The sequence below is a fragment of the Myotis lucifugus genome, unplaced genomic scaffold, assembly GCF_000147115.1.
Source record: "Myotis lucifugus unplaced genomic scaffold, Myoluc2.0 scaffold_61, whole genome shotgun sequence".
Taxonomy (NCBI): domain Eukaryota; kingdom Metazoa; phylum Chordata; class Mammalia; order Chiroptera; family Vespertilionidae; genus Myotis; species Myotis lucifugus.
Window position 1 is genome coordinate 638,189 of NW_005871109.1, and position 20,621 is coordinate 658,809.

Consider the following 20,621-nt stretch of genomic DNA (forward strand, 5'->3'; position numbering starts at 1 on the left):
AACAGAATTTCTGGAGGATGAGGCCCAGAAATCAGGATTTTAAAAAGATTACCAGGTGATTCTAATGTGCAGCCAAGGTTGAGAACCACTGCTCTAGTAGTACTATAAATCCAGTAGATGATTGTATAACTTGTTCCAGTTGTGTGTGCAATCATAGTGTGATACATAGAGCTGGGGGATCCTTAGAGGTAAACTAAAGCTTTAAAAGCCAAGGCTCTGGCCTCTTCCTCCACATCCTTGCCGTCAGCTTTTCATATATATATATATATATTTTTAATTTCAGAGAGGAAGGGAGAGGAAGAGAGAGATAGAAACATCAATGATGGGGGAGAATCATTGATCAGCTACCTCCTGCACACCCCCTACTGGGGATCAAGCCCGCAACCTGGGCATGTGCCTTTGACCAGAAGAATCGAATCTTGGACCCTTCAGTTCACAGGCCAATGCTCTATCCCAGTGATTCCCAAAGTGGGCGCTACCGCCCTCTGGTGGGCGCTGCAGCGATCCAGGGGGGCGGTGATGGCCACAGGTGCATTTGTTTTAACTTTTTTGTATTACCTTTCTATTCTGAGTTCAATAAATAGTTTCATAATTTCAAACTTCAATGTTTCTAATTTACACCTTTCTTTACTATATTTTACGAAAAAGGTAGAAACATTAATACATATATCTTTCTGTTTAATTGCTGTTAAAATTTTAAAAAAATTAATTTCCAGGGGGCGCTGAGTAATATTTTTTCTGGAAAGGGGGCGGTAGGCCAAATAACTTTGGGAACCACTGCTCTATCCCTTGACCCAAACTGGCTAGGGCTATATTCTTAATATATTGAATTCTACATAGGATTTATTAGGAAAAGTGTCCTATACTCAAAATACATAAATTTACAAATCATTGATCTAATTTAATCCCTTTATCTTTAAAATTTTATTTTTAAAAATTGTGTAAAATTTATATTAGCATCAAATTTACCATCTTAACTATTTTTAAGTGTGTAGTTCAGTGGCATTAAGTATATTCATATTATTGTACAGCCATTATCACCATCCATTCCTGGAACTTTTTTCAACTTGCAAAATCCATTAAATATTAACCCCCATTCCCTCTCCCCTTAGCCTCTGGCAATCACCATTCTACTTTCTATCTCTATGAATTTGACTGCTCCAGGTACTTTATATTAGTAGAGTCATACAATATTTGTCCTTTTGTGATTGACTTATTTTATTTAGCCTGATGTCTTTAAAATTCATCCATGCTGTAGCATGTTTCAGAATATTCTTTTTAAGGAGGAGTAAGTATTCCATTATGAATATATACATTACATTTTGTTTATCCATTCATCTGTTAATGGACACTTGGGTAGCTTTCACCATTTTGGCTATTTTGAGTAATGCTTCTGTGGACATGAATTTACAAATGCCTGTTCAATACTCTGCTTTCGTTTCTTTTGGGTTATAACGAGTAGTGGAATCACTGGATCATATAGTAATTTTGCTTTAATTTTCTGAGGAACCGCCATACTGTTTTACATAGCAGCTGCACTGTTTTACATTCCAGGACACAAGGGTTCTCCACATCCTTGCCAACACTTTTCTTTTTCTTTTTAATAGTAGCGATCCTAATGGGTATAAATTGGTATCTAATTGTGGTTTTTAATTTTCCTAATGATTAGTGATATTTGCCATTTTTTTTTCATGTGCTTATTAGCCATTTGTTTATCTACTTTGGACAAATGTCTATTCAAGTTCTTTGTTCATTTTTTAATCTGGTTGTTTATTTTGTGTTTAACTAAAGGAGTTCATGTATATTCGGAATGCAAGCCCCTCATCAAATATATGATTTGCATATACTTGTCTCTCATTCTCTCAATTGCCTTTTAGTGCATAAAAGTTTTTAATTTTTTCCAGCTGGTGTTGCTCAGTGATTGAATATTGACCCATGAACCAAGAGGTCACCAGTTCAATTCCCGGTCAGGGCACATGTCTGGGTTGCGTGCTTGATCCCCAGTAGGGGGCATGCAAGAGGCAGCTCATCAATGATTCTCTCTCATCATTGATGTTTCTATCTCTCCCTCCCCCTTCTTCTCTCTCAAATCAATAAAATCAAAATTTTAAGGTTTTTAATTTTTATATAGTCCAATTTACCTGTTTTTCTTTTGTTGTTCATGTTTTTGGTGACAATATTATGTCTTAAAACTTTCTTAAGCCGAAGCCGGTTTGGCTCAGTGGATAGAGCGTCGGCCTGCGGACTGAAGGGTCCCAGGTTCGATTCCGGTCAAGGGCATGTACCTTGGTTGCGGGCACATCCCCAGTTGGGGGCGTGCAGGAGGCAGCTGATCGATGTTTCTCTCTCATCAATGTTTCTAACTCTCTATCTCTCTCCCTTCCTCTCTGTAAAAAATCAATAAAATATTTTTTTTAAAAAAACTTTCTTAAATATGTTTTTAAAAAATTTTTGAGGAAAACACATAATTTTATCTTCATGAAATTACTGTACAAGCATGTCTTGCTATACAATCTATTTATTTAGTTCCTGAACTTGTATAGCAGGGACTGCCACATGATCTGAATTTTATTGGGTTCTTGAATTTTGTAGAATATCTAGTGAGTTTAGACCAGGGGTGGGCAAACTTTTTGACTCGAGGGCCACAATGGGTTCTTAAACTGGACCGGAGGGCCAGAACAAAAGCATGGATGGAGTGTTTGTGTGAACTAATATAAATTCAAAGTAAACATCATTACATAAAAGGGTACGGTCTTTTTTTTTTTTTTTTAGTTTTATTCATTTCAAACGGGCTGGATCCGGCCCGCGGGCCGTAGTTTGCCCACGGCTGGTTTAGACAGTGAGGGATTTAACTCCTAAGTTGGATGGTTAATGTATTTGCTAGACATATTTAATGTCTTCTCCTATTGAGATATAAAGTCTACGATCTGTTATTTCTAACTAGAGCTGGTGCACAAAATTCGTGCATTGGGGGGGGAGGTGTCCCTCAGCCCAGCCTGCACTCTCTCCAATCTGGGACCCATTGGGAGATGTCCAACTGCCGGTTTAGCTCTCACAATCCAGGACTGCTGGCTCCTAACCGCTCGCCTGCCTTCCTGCCCCTAACTGCTTCTGCCTACCAGCCTGATCACCCCCTAACCACTCCCCTGCCGACCTGATTGACGCCTAACTGCTCCCTGCTGGCCTGATCGTCCCCAACTGCCCTCCCCTGCCACGACCAGCTTCCTCTGCCGGAACCCACCTCCTCCAAGCTGTGCACGGTCATCTTGTGGATGCCATCTTGTGACAATGTTGCACTCGAGGACTACCTAGGCTTTTATTAGTATAGATGTCCCCATTTTGATTTACCATGTCTCCATGACAAAATAATTTTATTACACCTGTTGTCTAATCTAAGCATATCTGTTAATTACCTAACAGACTTAGTCACCTAACAGACTTAGTCATTTGGCCAGGATATGTTTGGCATTGATTATCTCTTTGTTTCTGTTTGACAGGTCACCCAATTGACAGGTTTCTCAGATCCTGTATATGCAGAAGCTTATGTTCATGTCAACCAGTATGATATCGTCCTAGATGTGCTTGTCGTGAACCAAACCAGTGATACTTTACAGAACTGCACGTTAGAGTTAGCTACTCTAGGTGAGGAAATTTACTTACCATAAAGGAAGGATATTTATGGTAAGCCATTATGACAGATTATTAAGGGATATGTACAAGTTCTAGTATAAGAATTCTCTTGAGCCCTAGCCGGTTTGGCTCAGTGGATAGAGTGTCCATCGACTTGTGGACCGAAGGTCCCAGATTTGATTCCAGTCAAGGGCACCTACCTCTGTCTCGGTTGCAGGCTCCTCCCCGGCCTGGGCCCTGGTCAGGGCATGTGCGGGAGGCAACCAATTGATGTGTTTCTCTCACATCAGTATTTCTCTCTGTCTTTCCCTCTCTCTTCCACTCTCTAAAAATCCATGGAAAAATATCCTGGGGTGGGGATTTAAAAAAAAAAATTCTCTTGAGCCATTTGTGACATTTTAATCAAGGCTTAGTTTTACATTTAATATTTAGTCTCCAGTTTTCTGTACCTCTGTGGTATTATTTTCTTATGCTTATGCTCTTGGTATATCCAAATAAGTTTATTCATTCACTGATATTATAAATATCAGTTTTTCTAGATATAAATAAGAACTATTTAAGTTACAGATTTACCAAGTAGCTCACTTAGTTAAATTTTTAATTCCCTTAGTACAGACCTAGGTGTTTTCTGAGTCTATAATCAATACATACCACATGTGGCCAGAGTAATATATCATTATTATATTTAGCAATTTGAGATGCCTTTTGTTTTTCTTACTGAAGACACATGAATCAGACTTTGACCACTTCTACATCTGGCCTTGAAATTGGGAAATATAAATTGTATACAGAAACATTGCAGTGCCCCTAGGAAATTCCATATGGCTTAAACAAGAGTTAAAGGACTTTATTAGTAAGATATCAAGGGAAAATATACTTCTGCCCTCAGCATAGCTTGATGTTTATATAAAGAACTATGTTTCTAAGAATTTACATCTTTCTGCAGAATTTTATCTTTTCTTTGTAATGGAGTTGATATTATATGACAAACTTTTTGAGAAGTTGTATTCATTCAGTGAAATAAAATGATACGCCCACAGTACACACACACACACACACATACACACGCGCGCGATATAGAATTACCCTATAGAATTACCCTGAGAAGCCTATTACCTTTTAAAAGAAAATGTGCATATTGAAATGAATAATGTGTTAAATGATTTCTTTATTTTGTCCGCATAATATTTGAATCATAACCCTTCTCTTGTTTCTTACTTTGCTCGAAACCATAAAGCTGTATGCATGTTAAGGTTTTGTGATTTGAAAGATTTATATATGTCTTTATAACTGTCTAAATTTTTTTCAGGGGATCTAAAACTTGTGGAAAAGCCATCTCCTTTGACTCTTGCTCCTCATGATTTTGCAAATATTAAAGCTAATGTTAAAGTAGCATCCACAGAAAATGGAATAATATTTGGTAACATAGGTAAGAAATTGCAGCATGTGATGTTTGAATATTTTTGTTAGAGAATTTCTGTAATGAATAGCTGTTTGACATTTCTTGAGGAGAGAACCTGAATCCATTCATGCATTCATTTATGAAGCACCTGCTGAGGTACTAAGCACTGTTCTGTTTTGGACATAAAGAAATGAACCAGATGGAGTCGTTGTCCTCAAGGAACTGTCAAGCAGAAGGAGGAATTAAAGAAACATATAATTACAATGCAGTGTGGCATTACTACTTGTGTTTTCTCCTGGTGTGCCTCATACAGCATCTGAGTCTTTTGGCTCCCACCACTTATTAGCTCTGTGACCTTGAGCAACTTAGTTAACTTCTCTTTGTTTTTGTTTCCTCATCCGTAAGATGGAAAATAATATTATAACAAAGGCTTGATGTGAATGTTAAGTAGGTAATATTTGTACAGCATTTAGAATCGAGCAATGTACAATAAGCATTATATAATATTTACTAATACCATAATCATTATTTGGAAATATTGAAACTAAATTAAAATTTGCCTTTGGTGATTTGGGATCGTTTTGTGTATGTGTATTGCAGTTTATGATGTCTCTGGAGCAGCAAGTGACAGAAATTGTGTGGTCCTCAGTGATATTCACATTGACATCATGGACTACATCCAGCCTGCAACTTGCACTGATGCTGAATTCCGTCAGATGTGGGCCGAATTTGAATGGGAAAACAAAGTTAGTCCTAGGGAGATTTGCTTGAACTCCTTATCTTTGTTTCTTTTTAGCTAATGTTGAGGGATTCTCCTATAAAATTAATCCCATTAACAGGTGTCAGATGTGAGAAGCAAAGTCTTTCAATATCTGTTCTTGCAAATTAGCCTTAATTGAAAGTCATGCAAGTTAGTTTGTTAAGTTGCTGTTGTAAATTGGTGACAGTAGCAGTTCTACAATTAATCTGAATGATTGATCGACATTATAGACAATATTCCATTTCTTGTATGTATGAATATTAAGTTATAATTGAATCCAGTGTCCAAAAGAGGGTTTGCAAAGTCAGTGGCTTACTGGGCAACTTTCTTTGAGTCCTGATTTTTATTAGAAATATTTCATATGCAATATGTTAATCTTCTATGAAGTAATCTGTATCTGAAAATTCTGATACCATCCTATAGTTTGCTAGGTTTTGTACATGTCATTTACTTTTTTATTGTCTATCCTTCCCACTAAATACTTGGAAAAACATTCTCATATGACATATGAGTGATTGTTTCTCCAACTTTTCTCATTGTAAGAATTACAATCTCCTTGACTTTTTTCTCTTTCTGTACAGGTGACAGTTAACACAAATATAATTGATTTAAATGACTATTTACAACACATATTAAAGTCAACCAACATGAAATGCCTCACTCCAGAGAAGGTAAGATTGAACTGATACCTGAAATCTGATTGTAGTGTGGTAGATTCTTGGCTTTCTTGTATAAGAACCTCTAGTGTATTTTTATTATTATTCAACATGAGAAAAGCAGTTTCATTCTGGACTAGCTAAAAGAAGTTATCCCATAGAATGTATGAATCTGCTTACCTCTCTCTACTGCAGGGGTAGGGAACCTTTTTTCTGCCAAGGGCCATTTGGATATTTATAACATCATTCCTGGGCTATACAAAATTATCAACTTAAAAATTAGCCTGCTTTATTTGGTCAGACATTTAATTGACTCACCTCTAATGCCTTGGTCTCATGCCTTGGCAGGGCCTGACCAAACGATAAGGCCCACGGGCCAGACATTCCCCACCCCTGCTCCATTGGAACATATCAGCCAGCTTGTTCCTAGTGCAGTGACCTAACTGAATAGTCAAATTAGTTTTTCTTTTCAGTCTTATCCCTTTCAGCTAAGGGCTTATTCCAAAATAGTTTTTAATACTCAATTAGAAAATGTTCGTGGTGTCTTCTTTTGGCTCTGCTTGTGGGTCAGAATATATCTGCTTAAATACAGAATTGTTAATATACTTTGCTTATCTGCTATATTTGTGTGTGTATGAAAAAGACTAGAAAGAAAAAATGAAGCTGAGGCTCTAAGGAATATCTGCTAATGTAATAATATTAATTTTCTCAGTAAAAGGCTATCTGCTGCTAGAAAAGTACGTTTTAAGAGTTCAACAGCTATTCATATAACTATTATATGCCCAATACTTTGTGAGCTGTTGGATATACAGTAATGAAAAAAATTAAATTAAGTCTCTTCCTTCATGGAGCTTAAGGTCTGATGTAGAAGGAAAACAACTATAAATAGAGGATGCATAAATACAAATTGGTATAAGTGCTATATCTTTAAAGTCAGGTTTATATAGACATTGTAAAATCCACAATGTTTTCATGTGTAGTGCCATGAATTTTGACAAATTCATGTAGTCATATAATCACCGTCACATGATAACTACCACATAATTTATCTGTGCTCTTTGGTCTTGCTTATGTGTAAGTTCTCTAGAAATAGCAAAGTATTGAATTTATCACAAATTACTTCCAGGCACTTTCTGGTTACTGTGGCTTTATGGCAGCCAACCTCTATGCTCGTTCCATATTTGGAGAAGATGCACTTGCAAATGTCAGCATTGAGAAGCCTATTCAACAGGGACCAGAGGCCCCTGTTACTGGCCACATAAGAATTCGTGCAAAAAGTCAGGTAACAGTTGCTTTTTTAAAAATATATTTTTATTGATTTCAGAGAGGAAGGGAGAGGGAGAAAAATAGAAAACATCAATGATGAGAATTATTGATCGGTTGCCTCCTGCACGCCCCCTACTGGGGATTGAGCCTGCAACCCGGGCAAGTGTCCTGACCAGGAATCAAACATGACCTCTTGATTCATAGGTCGACACTCAACTACTGAGCCACGCCAGCCAAGCAACAATTGCTTTTTTTGAGTTCATCTCTGAATTGAACAAAAGGATAGAGACTTTAAGTTTTTCTTATTTCTATATGTAATTTTCTCTGTCATACTAGTGTTTTGTGCATTAGGTGCAAATGTATTCTCTGAATAGAAATACAACTTCTGTTTTATTAAAATGGCTCTTTTGGGCCTTTCATTCTGGGTATTTGCTTAAAACCAGATTTATTCCCATGGGGTATTTGTGAAATGGGTTCTTCAGAGGTTTTTGAAATCTCAGCTACAAATCTACTGGCAGTTTGTAAATCTAGCACTAGTAGTATGTAATAACCAACTAAGTTTTTGTTGAGTCTGATCTGTACTCCTTGGTTTCATTGTTGAATGTGGTGTTACTGAATGGGGGCTTGTTAAGATAGAATTACCTACTGGTTTTACATAGTTTCAATAATTATAAACATTTTTGTGTTCTTGTTTACAGGGAATGGCCTTAAGTCTTGGAGATAAAATCAACTTGTCTCAGAAGAAAAATAGTATATAAGAATAAACAAAAAGTCCTTGCAGCTTTATAGTTAAAATTTAGGTATGGGCTTACTGGACTCCAACGTCTTTTGTACTTTCATGCTCTATGTTATATAGAATCTGAGTTCATGCTGAATGCATTCCAGCCAATAATTTATAGCCTTTCCCTTAAATCAAGACTGAGTTTAAAATTATAGTTTGTCTTTTGTCTTAACAGTTATGAACGCTGTCTTCAAAGTATATAATGTTCTCTCATATACCAAGACCATTTTCACAATAAACAGATCTATTTCTAAATCTTTTGTTATTTTATAAATAAATATACAATTACATAATTTTAGTTATATTGTGATGGATTTCTTTTAGTTGGGTTATATATTTCTATTATAAATTTACTTTGAGTTGTGTATATGTGAACTTCATTAAGATAATTTACAAATCCAGTGATATGAAATGAGACAGGTCTTAATTTACTTGCTTGATTTTTAGTTATTTAATATTCTGACCAATATCTCTAAAAATGCCTTATCTATAATAATAAAAACATAATATGCTAATTAGACCAGATGTCCTTCCAGACGAAGCCGGGTGCCTGCTAGAGGCTGGAGGGAAGCCCGGGTGCCTGCTGGTGGCTGCAGGGAAAACCAGGTCCCGGGTGCTGGAGTGAAAACCCGGTCCCGGGTGCCAGAGGGAAGCCGGTGCCGGCAGTCGGGGGAAGGAAGGCCTACTCTTGCATGAATTTCGTGCATTGGGCCTCTAGTTGTATTCTAAAGGACTTTTCTCTGGAATTTAGCTTCAGGAAGAAAATAGCAAATAACTTGAGAAGACAGACCTATCATAAGTTTAAAAGAGCATTATGAATTCTGACTGAAATAAACATACTATTCTAATTATCCTGAATTGTAATAAAAAATAGATAACACAAAATAGACATTTACCTTGGAAATAGATTTTATTCATTCACATTTAGCTTTGGGTGTTCTTTAATATTTGTTAGGAATTAAATTGGTTCAGCCAGTTACTGAAGCTGTGCTGGATGAATTCAACTTCAGAGGATTCAAAAGCTGTTCTCCTCGCCTTACTCCTCTCCTTTTTCTCACTCTACACAGGCTGGGCACCGTCACCTGCCATTATGATTCCAAATGCTTTTCTGAGCCGAATTATGAACCATTATACTTTCTCTTCCAATTAGGCTTCAGGCTACATTTAGGATCAGGGTGAGTCCATAGATAAGGTCTGTGGAAAGCAGCATCTTCTATTTCAGCACCTGAGAGAGGATGGAACGATTTGTTTGGATTGGAAAGGAGATTGATAACCTTGAATGATGTCATAAACTTGAAGCCACTTGCTTATTTAATCAGAAAGAACTGGAGGATTACCAGGTATTTGAGACTCTAGAGCAGCCGTGGGCAAACTACGGCCGGCAGGCCGGATACGGCCCGTTTGAAATGAATAAAACTAAAAAAAAAAAAGCCATACCCTTTTATGTAATGATGTTTACTTTGAATTTATATTAGTTCACACAAACACTCCATCCATGCTTTTGTTCCGGCCCTCCGGTCCAGTTTAAGAACCCATTGTGGCCTTCGAGTCAAAAAGTTTGCCCACCCCTGCTCTAGAGCATTGAAATTTCAAAGCAAAGTCAGTGGTTACCTAGTAAAAGATACTAGGATTGGGGAAGAGTGTCATTTTGATACTTTGAGTAGAGGTCTGGGGATTTGTGATGAAAGCAAAGAAACTGATGCAGCTTTGTTTGGATTACGTCATTTCCCAAAGGATGTTTGTTCCATTGAACATTAGCTTTCTTTTTTTTTTCTTTTAAATATATTTTGATTTTTTACAGAGAGGAAGGGAGAGGGATAGAGAGTTAGAAACATCTATGAGAGAGAAACATCGATCAGCTGCCTCCTGTATACCCGCTACTGGGGATGTGCCTGCAACCAAGGTACATGCCCTTGACTGGAATCGAACCCGGGACCCTTCAGTCCGCACGCCGACGCTCTATCCACTGAGCCAAACCGGTCAGGGCAGAACATTAGCTTTCTTGATGTCATTAGGTCTTCTGGGAGAAAAAGGACCCATAGTCAAGTAAGTTCAGGAAAAGCTGTATGCTGTGCTGTACTGGGGATTCACCGTGTACATTAGCATACTACAAATTCTGAGAGGTCCTTCAGGAAGGAAAGCAGATTAGTTTGGTTTAACCCATCATATCTTAATCTTACTTGACTAGGGGATTCTTTTTTCATAGAACACCTATTGACAATATATAGGACAAGAAAAGTGACTTATGTTAAAGATTTTGGTTTTTGTATTCACAATCAATTTGTATTACATTTAAGATCTCAAGAAATTATACCTCTCTATGTCTTAGAACAGCAGTCACCAACCGGTGGTCCGCGGACCACTGGTGGTCCTTGAGGTCCGAAAGGTTGGTGACCGCTGTCCCAGAATATCTGTATTGATAACACTAAGAAAATTGCCTGCCTAACATTCAGGCCATTTTTGTTGGGATCGAATTGGCTCACATTGCCATTTTCTTAAATTTATAAATAAAGAGAACAAAGAGAAGTTAACAGTTGTCCGGTATCTATACTACATTAAGCTATTTATTTCATTAGCATTGTATTAGCTTTGTGCATCTAATGTAAACTGAATTGGATGGCAGTACTGTTTAGAAAAGCTGTTTACACTGTGCTCTCTTAGGATATAATACACTTCTAAAGATTGTAGCTGCTCACATTAGAAGATATTGTATAATTAGGAACATGATGTCTGGTAAGAGAATAAATATAGTATCTGACATCAAGTGAGGGCATCCTCCTATATAATAAAAGGTTAATATGCAAATTGTCCCCATGGGCAGGAGTTCAACCAACCAGGAGTTAGACGTGTGCTGACCACCAGGGGGTGGCACAGAACATGGCTAGTATAGGCCACGCAGCGCTGGCAGCGGGCAACAGTGGAGGTGCTGCCAGCCCCAATGGGGCCCGATGAGAGCGGGACTGCAGCAGGATAGTGGAGCAGGTGAGTGGGTGGTGCCAGGCCAAGGCAGGTGTGAGCAGGGGCCCCTATCGCCCCACCGGTCACCCCACAGATGGGCCCTGATCACCGGCCAGGCCTAGAGACACTACCTATGCACAAATTCGTGCACTGGGCCTCTAGTAATATATAAATGTATTGAATGAATTTACCTATAAGTCTTATGAGAACTCAGTGGCCCTTATATTTTGCTGTATTGACACTAGAGGGAGCTCTATGCAGCTTTATTTTGGGATTAGAAGTGATGGGAGTTCAAAGTTGTCTATAAGAAGAAAAAAGGTAAATTTATTAGCAGGATTGACATTAGTGATATTTTGCTAGCTACAAGAAACTTTGTGATTTATAAATAACATAGGAGACAAAAGAACTCATTTCAGGATTTCTAAAAAGGCAAGAGAATCAAAATACAGGGTAGCCCCCAAAAATGTCTGCACAGCTGATAGCTTACTCAATGTTTCTTTTCAGGTTTAACCCATTGGAATTACTATCATTATTCAAAATGTGTATATATATATTTTTGGGGGGACACCCATATTTTTAGAAACTCAATATCAGATGTGAAATATCTGTGCTATGTATTGGGTAAAGTAAGTAGTTTTACTGGTGACCTTTTCCTCCACACTGATAAATATTCTTAGCTAATAATTTATAGCCTTCCCCTTAAATCAAGATTCAGTTTTAAAATTATAGTTTTTAAAAAAATTAATTAAATTATAGTTTTTCTTACCAGTTCTAAATGTTCTTCTCAAAGTAGAATTGAATCTATCAGCTCCTTGCCTACTGCCTTCTCCCAAACTCTTAATATATCAGCAATGTTACCTGTCCTGCTCCCTGAGCTCTACTCTTCACCCTTAAGATTTCAGAAGCTTAAAGAGTTAACTAGCTATAGTGCATAAGTTCAGTTCAGAATCAAAAAAAGCATGGAATCTCTATCTGCCACTTACTTATTGCATGGTCTTAAGATGATGGTAAATAGCTAATTTATTTAATGCTTACATATGGCAAGGCATAACACTGAGTGCTATTTGCTTGACATGTATAATCCTCCCAATCACTCTATGAGGCAAATATTATTATCATTTACCAATGGTGATTATACCCCCAAAGGAGTACTGATAAGCAAGTAATGTTAAGTATATACAGTGTGTAAGTATATACAGAGGGTAAGTTACTTAGTATTAACTAAGGCTTAACAGGTATAAAGCCAGGATGCCTAAAACTAAAGCCCTTGCATCTAGTCACACATTGCCACCACTGTCTAATCCCTTTGTGCCTCGTTTCCACATTTATACAGTGCTTATAATGTTTGCTTCATATAGGTGATCTGAGGGATGAAATAATATAATGTATTTATTATGACCATTTGGTACATAATAAATTTCATTCCATTTCTTCTCCCATTCACCTTTCTTCCTTACAGAGAAAACGGAAACCTGTTCTCTTCACTATCTTCATACTGCCCTAAGAATTTAGGTCCTAATTTTATGCTGTTACTTGAATGCTTTGTTTTTGTTTTTAAAACCAGTAACTTACTTAAAAGAAACTTCATTTCTCTAGAATTCTTTGAGGTATGATGGCCCTTGACTTTGTAAAAGTGTTTATCATGTCAATTTTTAAAGTAGCTCTTGACACTTTTGCTTATCAACTTCTGTTAGCACAGCCCATAGTAACTGAACAACCCATTTACCTCATGGCCTCTGATGAACATACTGGTTTTGTTTTCTTTCAAAATGACAACCAAATGACTGATTCTTTAACAATTGAGCACAGAAATAAGTGCAGCCAGGTAAGAGTAACAATGTGATGTTTAGAGTTGCTCACTCTAAGTCACTTCTGTTAATCAGATCACTTTCTCTTTATTTTCTCGAGCATGGCAGGGTCTCTGAGAAGTCAGTTATGCAGTGACAAAAAAAAACAACAACTAACTGCAAGTGGGATTTCTGCCTTTTATCTGGGGTTCTCTGTATAAGTGGGATTCTGAGAAAACTATGTATTTTGAATAATCGTAAAACCAACAAGATATAAAAATGAAATACAGTCTGGGGGGCTGAAACAGCCCTGAATGATTCTTCCTTAACTTAATCTCAGTTCTCTAAGTAGCTTTCTGAAATTAGGTGTATCTGTCTAGGCTTATCTCTTTATCTGCAAAATGAAATAATTCAGTTAACTGACCTCCAGGGTTTTTGGCTTAAGAAATTCATACTAGAAGGCCTTACATTTTTACAGCTACCTTTTCAACAAACTTTATAATCAACTGGAATATCTCCACCTGGATATTCCCCACAGATACCTCAAAATCAGCATGAGTGCCCTGGCCAATGTGGCTCAGTTATAGAGTTGTTCCATACACCAAAAGGTCTCAGGGCACATACTTAGGTTGTGGGTTTGATCCCCGGTTGGGGTGCATATGGGAGGCAACTGATTGATGTATCTCTCATATTGATGTTTCTCTCTTTCCCTTCCTCCCTCTCTAAAATAAAAAGTAAAATAAAAACATAGAGAAAAAAAATTTTAATCAGCATGAAATGCAACTTTACCATGCCCCTCAAATTTATTCCTCTGCTGTATTCTCTGTGTGGTCACTTAGGCTAGAAATCCTGTAATCACCCTTGACTTTACCCTAACCCCTATATCTCATCAGACACCAAGTTCCATTTTCTTCCTTCCAAGTATTTTTCTAAACTTTTTTTGCTACTCCTACTAAGATTGCCCTAGTTTGGACTCTTGTCATCTTTATTCTGGTCTACGGCAGTGGCCTAACCATAAATTTCACATGTAATTCTAAAATTAAATCCTATGTTTCATCTTGACCACATGCAACAGTAGCTATACAAATACTTGACCTGTTCAGGTGCATCCCTAGTGATACCATTTTGGGAGACATACCTAACAAAAGAAACAAGTCCAAATATTTTAATAATGAAAATTGAAAATGATTATGACACCCCAAAATGAGTATCAATCCAAATGGTATACTATCTAATAAAGATGGAATATGCAAATTAACCATCACTCCATGGCAAAGATGGCTGCACCCACAGCCAATAAGGAGGGGGTATGCAAATTGACACAACAAAGATGGTGGCAGCCAGGCCAAGACGCTTGCGTCGTTGCCATGGCGATGACGCAGGTGTTGCGCTCCACTCCGGGCCTCTGGGCAGCGCGAGTGCACAGGTGCAGAGTGGCTGGGGCTGGGTGGGACGCCTGCTATGAGGGCGGATGCGGGGGGGTGGAGGGAGCTAAAGGAGGGTGGCAGGGCCGGAGCGAAGGCCCGGGTCCCAGGTGCCAGAGGGAAGCCAGTGCCGGCAGCCAGTGGAAGGAAGGCCTATTCTTGCACAAATCTTTGTGCATCAGGCCTCTAGTTAAATATACTGTATATACAGTGTGTATCAAAGTACCCAGTAAATACTAGATGCTCAATAAATATTGAGTGACCAAATAAGTAAAACATGTAGCTATAAAGATAACAGTGTGGATTAAATTACACTGTGGACCTGTGCCCATGAAATAATGTTAGGTAGGGAAAAAGACACCATCCTCTAAGAGTGTCTCTTACATTAAGATGAATCAGGATATGTTATAGATAGATTGTCTCTCCAAGTGAATTAAAAAATCAAAATATACCAGTTGTATCACTAGAACATCTTGAAAATAAATGCTATCTATCCTCGTAAGATCACTGGTGTGGCTAAGGTATTTCATTGGCCACAGTTCCTGATTTCAGCTCTAGTGATTTTCAGATCTGTGATATTGATCTCTTGGGCTTCTAAGTTGCTGAAACGCCAGCTTCTGGGCCCACCCAGATTGCTGGCTGGCATCCTCCCCTAAGTAAGCACTGCATTCTCTTATAACAGGGTGGGGCCTGAATCTCCTGCCCAGGATTTCAGCCAGGACAGTGGGGAAATGCCTATGTGGCTCAAGGCGTCTGTCTGGGAAAATTACTGAATTCTACTAAGCTACCCAAACCATTTTTTAAAGCCCAACTACATTAAAAAGTGAATTTAATGAATCATAATCAAAATGTTTCTCTTTCTATGAAGTTGTTTCAGGTCACACTTTTTTTTTAACGACCCTGTACTTTGACTGTTACTCATGCTTTGAGTAAAGTTATGACTGTAAGGAGTGTGGGTTTCAAACTACTATCTGCTGGTACACTGGGATTCCACAAACTAGACCGATGTGTTGCCACAGCTAAAATCAAATCTTGGTGGTCTTTTTCCCAGGTCCAATAAAAGTTGGTAGATAGAATTTTGTCAATTGTATGATTCTTCTCTGTAAATGTTTTTGATGCATTAATACCTGCTACCAAATTTAAAAGGTTATAAGGAAGCATTATGGGAATATTTGGCCAGCTGAATATTCTTGGTCTAATAGCTTGTCTTTGTGGCCATGTGTATTCCTGGTGGTTTTATGTTATATACATATATTTTTTTGCTAGTAAATTGTTCCTTGTTCATCAAATTGAATTAAATGTGTATTTATCAGAGGTAGCAAAGGCCAACTTGATTTCTAGGTGCTCCACTCCTGGACTAGGTGTGCAAAATATAAAATCCAAATATTCTTATGTAATTTGTACAGATCATACACTCATAGGCACTACTTACTTTAATGAAAATAACCGTTGGTAATGAAAGTATAAATCTAAGTTCAGGTCATCCCTGGCTTATTTCTTCAATATAATGACTTCTGGAAAAGCGCTGGGAGAGTGTGCCCTGGTTTTTGGCACTCAACCTGTAATTAAGACTCCTCCCTTATTCCCTAACCTAAGGCACAAGTTGGGACTTTCTAGAACCCTATCTGACTGATAATACCTGCTCTAGGTCTAGTGCTGTGCTATGTCCTGAAGTTACTAAGGACAAAATACAGTTTGGTGGGTATTTTAAGAGCACATAAACATCTAATCAGAGTACTATTTATTAAGTCTTAGAAAAATGTACCAACTTCTGTGAGAGTACAGAAAAATGGTGACTATCAGAAAAAGTCAGGCACGGTTTCACAAAGAGGTGACGTTTGAACTAAGCCTTGAAAAGCATGAATATGCCCACTGAATGTCAGATAAGGTATAGGGAGAAGGGATGGATAAGCAATTGCAGACATAGAACAGTGCAGGTATAGTCACAGGTGTGTGGCACGAGAGAGGTGGGTTCTACTCAGCATAGGATGTGCTGGGGAGCAATGCAGATGGTGAGGCTGGAAATGATAGACAGGGGTTGGGATCATGAAAGAAAGGCTGGGGCACTTGAACATTGGCTTGTGGGAATGAAGAACTACTAAGGAATTTTAGCAGATAAGTGAAACAATGACATTTACATTTAGAAAAACCTCTGGCTACATTTTGGAGACTAGATTGAAGGTATGGGAAACCAGTTAGGAGCCTGTTGTAGAAGTCAAATTCAAGAATTGTTTTGAGCCTGGCCAAAGTGGCTCAGTTGGTGGAGTGTTGTCTTGTACGCCGAAAGTTTGCCACTTCAATGTCTCTGTCTCTCTGTCTCTCCCTTCTTCTCTCTAAGCATGTCCTCTGTGAGGATTAAAAAAAAAAAAAGAATTGTTTTGACAACATGAGAGTGGGACACGGGGGCGGCGGGGGGAGTACATGGTGGGAGCAGGAAGTAGAGGACAGGGAGAAGCCTTAAAAAAATGTTACAGGTTGGGGGGTGGGAATGGCTGGGGAGAGTTCAATAGGGGAAAAATGAGACATATGTAATACTTTCAACAATAAAGAATTTATTTTTTAATTTTTTTATTGATTTCAGAGAGGAAGGGAGAGGGGAGAGAGAGATAGAAACATCAATGATGAAAGAAAATCATTGATGCCTCCTGCACGCTCCCTACCTAGGCATGTGCCCTTGACCAGAATAGAACCCTTCAGTCCGCAGGCCAGCACTCTATTCACTGAGCCAAACCAGCCAGGGCAACAATAAAGAATTTAAATTTTAAAAAAATGTTACAGGTTGCCCGGCTGGTGTGATTCAGTGGTTGAACATTGACCCATGAATCAAGAGGTTCAATTCCCGGTCAGAGCACATGCCCAGGTTTCAGGCTCCATGCCTAGTAGGGGGTGTGCAGGAGGCAGCCAATCATGTTTCTCTCTCATTGATGTTTCTATCTCTATCCCTCTCCTTTCCTGTCTCTCTAAAAATCAATTAAAAGTTGTTTATAAAAAAAAAAGTTACATGTTTCTCAAAAGGCAAATGATGCTCAGATAAGCAGGTAGGGTTACCAAATCTGTCTTTCCTCATGTATAAAATGGGACCAGTTATCTTTCCCCCTCCTGTCTTAAGGGCTTACTGAAATGGCAATGAAATGTAAAGGTGTGTCATAGTGATCTTTATCCATAAAATAAATACATGAGGTTGAATGATATGAAATTGCCTCTTTTATAGCTAAAAAAAAAAATCAAGTATCACAATTTCAGTGATTTAACCACGTAGCTTGTGGATTAGTTTTTCCCTGTTACTTCCTGTCTTCTTTTCAGCCATATCATTGCCATCCTTTCTTTCTTTCTTTCTTTCTTTTTTTTTTTAAGATGAGCAATACATTTCATCAAGGGGGTTTCCAGAAAGGTTAGGAAAGCAAGTGTGGTAGAAAAGTGTACAGGCTTTGAAGTCAGATAAACCTGGAATCAGCTTTAGCTCTGTAATTTATTAACTATGATCTTCATTAAGTTACTGTGTTTCAGCCTTATTATTTTCATCTGGAAAATGGAAATAATGCCTGTCTTGCAGTGTTATTAAATGAGAACATTCATGACTTGTTTGTGTGGGGCATGTAAAAGGTGCTGAATAAAAGTTAGTTTCAACTGTTCCTTACTCCACCCCTTCCTTTTTTCTTTCTTTTTTTTTTTTTTAACTTGTTTACAGGTTTGGTATAGAATTCTAGTTATCTGCTTCCTTGTGTCCCAGGAAAGCAGAGTTAATAGCTACATACCAGGGATTTTGGTGTGTATCAGAAATGTTCAGCTGTCATAATCTTAGGCCAAAATATTTTAAACTAAGTGACCATTTATATTATCAAATATCATTCCATGGAATTGCTTTAGTGCACAATTTGTGTCAAGTTTTTCTGGAAAGCCACAAGTCTCATCACTTGTCACATAATTCAAGAAGTACTAATTTAGCCCAGACTTCTAACAAATTCATGCATACAGACTGTGTCATATTCCCCTGGAAATGACATCACATCTGTTGTGTGTGTGTGTGTGTGTGTGTGTGTGGGTGTGAGAGAGAGAGAGAGAGAGAGAGAGAGAGAGAGAGAGAGAGAGAGAGAGATAACTGTTTGCAAAGGAAAAATCTGCTTGAAATAGTATGTATGTCCTTATATTCCTGACTGAATCCACCCCCAAAAGGTGAACTCACAATTGCCAACCCTCTACGCTGCTGGGTCCAAGTAGCACAACTGGGTTTCTGTCTGTTTCCCATTTTAACATTTTCTCTGTTGATGAGTTCTGATTTTGCATGAAATCAGTGGTTTTGTTTTTTGAGCTCCTACTTTGTGCAAGCCCTATTCTTCTTACAGCATGTATATGACAAACAGGACAGACAAAATCTTTGCACTCATGAGCTTACATTTTTGTGACAACAATCAAATAAGATATTTTCAGAGTGGATGAGTGCTATCCAGGAAATAAATAGGCTAATGGGTAGGCGGAGGATAACTTAGAAAGGGTTGTCAAGGAATGAGGTGAAAATGAGTTTGGCATATTTGAAGAACAGAATGGGATTTTTTTTTCTCTCTTTTGTGTGTGTGACACAGGGATAAAGGGGTAGAAGATGCAGTAAATAAGCAGGGGACAGATAAAAATTGCTCTCTGAGCTCTGGCCTCCAGCATCCCTGGAAGGTTGGATCTGTATCTACCCACTGTCCAGGGGTGGGCAAACTTTTTGACTGAGGGCCACAATGGGTTCTTAAACTGGACCGGAGGGCCGGAACAAAAGCATGGATGGAGTGTTTGTGTGAACTAATATAAATTCAAAGTAAACATCATTACATAAAAGGGTACGGTCTTTTTTTTTTTTTAGTTTTATTCATTTCAAACGGGCCGGATCCGGCCCTCGGGCCGTAGTTTGCCCACGGCTGTCCTAGCCTCTTTGTTCCACAATGTTGGTAACAATAACCAACCACCTCATAGCCATAGACATACCCTGGACCTTCTCAAGACCTGGCACTCCACTTTAGAGAGCTTACATTCTAGTATGTTAAATCCCTGCCTGTCATCTCCTAGCTTCCTATCTCTCACTCTTTGACTCCTGTCATACCTTCTCCTTGATATCCTTGCTTTTGGCCTCACTGTTTTCTCCCAAGTCCATCACTCCCCTAAATATTTTGCTTCCTTCCCTATTCTCCCTTGACCTTGTAGTACAGCATGAAAACCAGTATGATCCTCTTTCTGCCACACCTATTCCTAAAAATCTAAACTCTGTATCAGTCCAATTATCTGCCTTCTTCACTCCTATGCTTGGGCTCCTGAGCACAACCATGCAAATTGGCTCTAATGCAGCTGTGGTCATCTCTTCACAATAGGTATGAATTAATTAACTAACAAAACGGATTAGTCCATTCATTCATTTGGCAAATATTTACTTACTATCCATTATATGCCAGGCAGTGTGCTACCTGTTAAAGAGAAAACAGTAGATGGTAGACAAAAATTGACAACAGATACATTCCCTGCCTTCATAGAATTATATTCTAGCAGAGGAGAGAGACCTTGTCCACTAATATAGAAATATATCATTACTAGTCTGAGGGATCAGGGAAGGCCTTCCTGAGAAAGTGACATTTAATTTCTGGCCTAAAGGAAGGGCTCAAATAAGCTAAGTGAAAGTAGAAGTGGAATGAAAGGTCTCTCCATGTAAAGGGAAGAATGTGAAGGCCCTGAGAGAGGAAAGAGGAAGGAAATGAAAGTGGGCCTTGTGTATGGAGGGGTTTGATGGCAAGGCTGAAGAAGTCAAGGTGAACCAGATCTTTGGGTCATTTTAAGGATTTTGAACCCTTAGGATTTTATGCAGAGAATGACATTGTCTGATTTGCCTTGTCTTTTAAAAGAGGTCAACTCATTTGTAGTGTGTTGAATGGAGGTAAGTAAATCAGATAGAAACTGTTATAATTGTCTACTCAAAGGCTGGTGGC

General features: G+C 38.3%; 1 protein-coding gene across 1 annotated transcript in view; it reads left to right on the plus strand.

Annotated features, from left to right (window-relative positions):
- COPB1 (coatomer protein complex subunit beta 1) overlaps nt 1–8,750 on the plus strand; it is a 32,475-nt gene extending 23,725 nt beyond the window's left edge. Inside the window, exons 17-22 of the mRNA XM_006089579.3 lie at nt 3,498–3,642; nt 4,940–5,059; nt 5,633–5,778; nt 6,374–6,463; nt 7,575–7,730; nt 8,413–8,750. Of these exons, the coding sequence (XP_006089641.1) occupies nt 3,498–3,642; nt 4,940–5,059; nt 5,633–5,778; nt 6,374–6,463; nt 7,575–7,730; nt 8,413–8,472 (717 nt within the window). The 3' untranslated portion in view covers nt 8,473–8,750. The remainder of the gene's footprint in view (nt 1–3,497; nt 3,643–4,939; nt 5,060–5,632; nt 5,779–6,373; nt 6,464–7,574; nt 7,731–8,412) is intronic.
- The last annotated feature ends 11,871 nt before the right edge of the window (nt 8,751–20,621 follow it).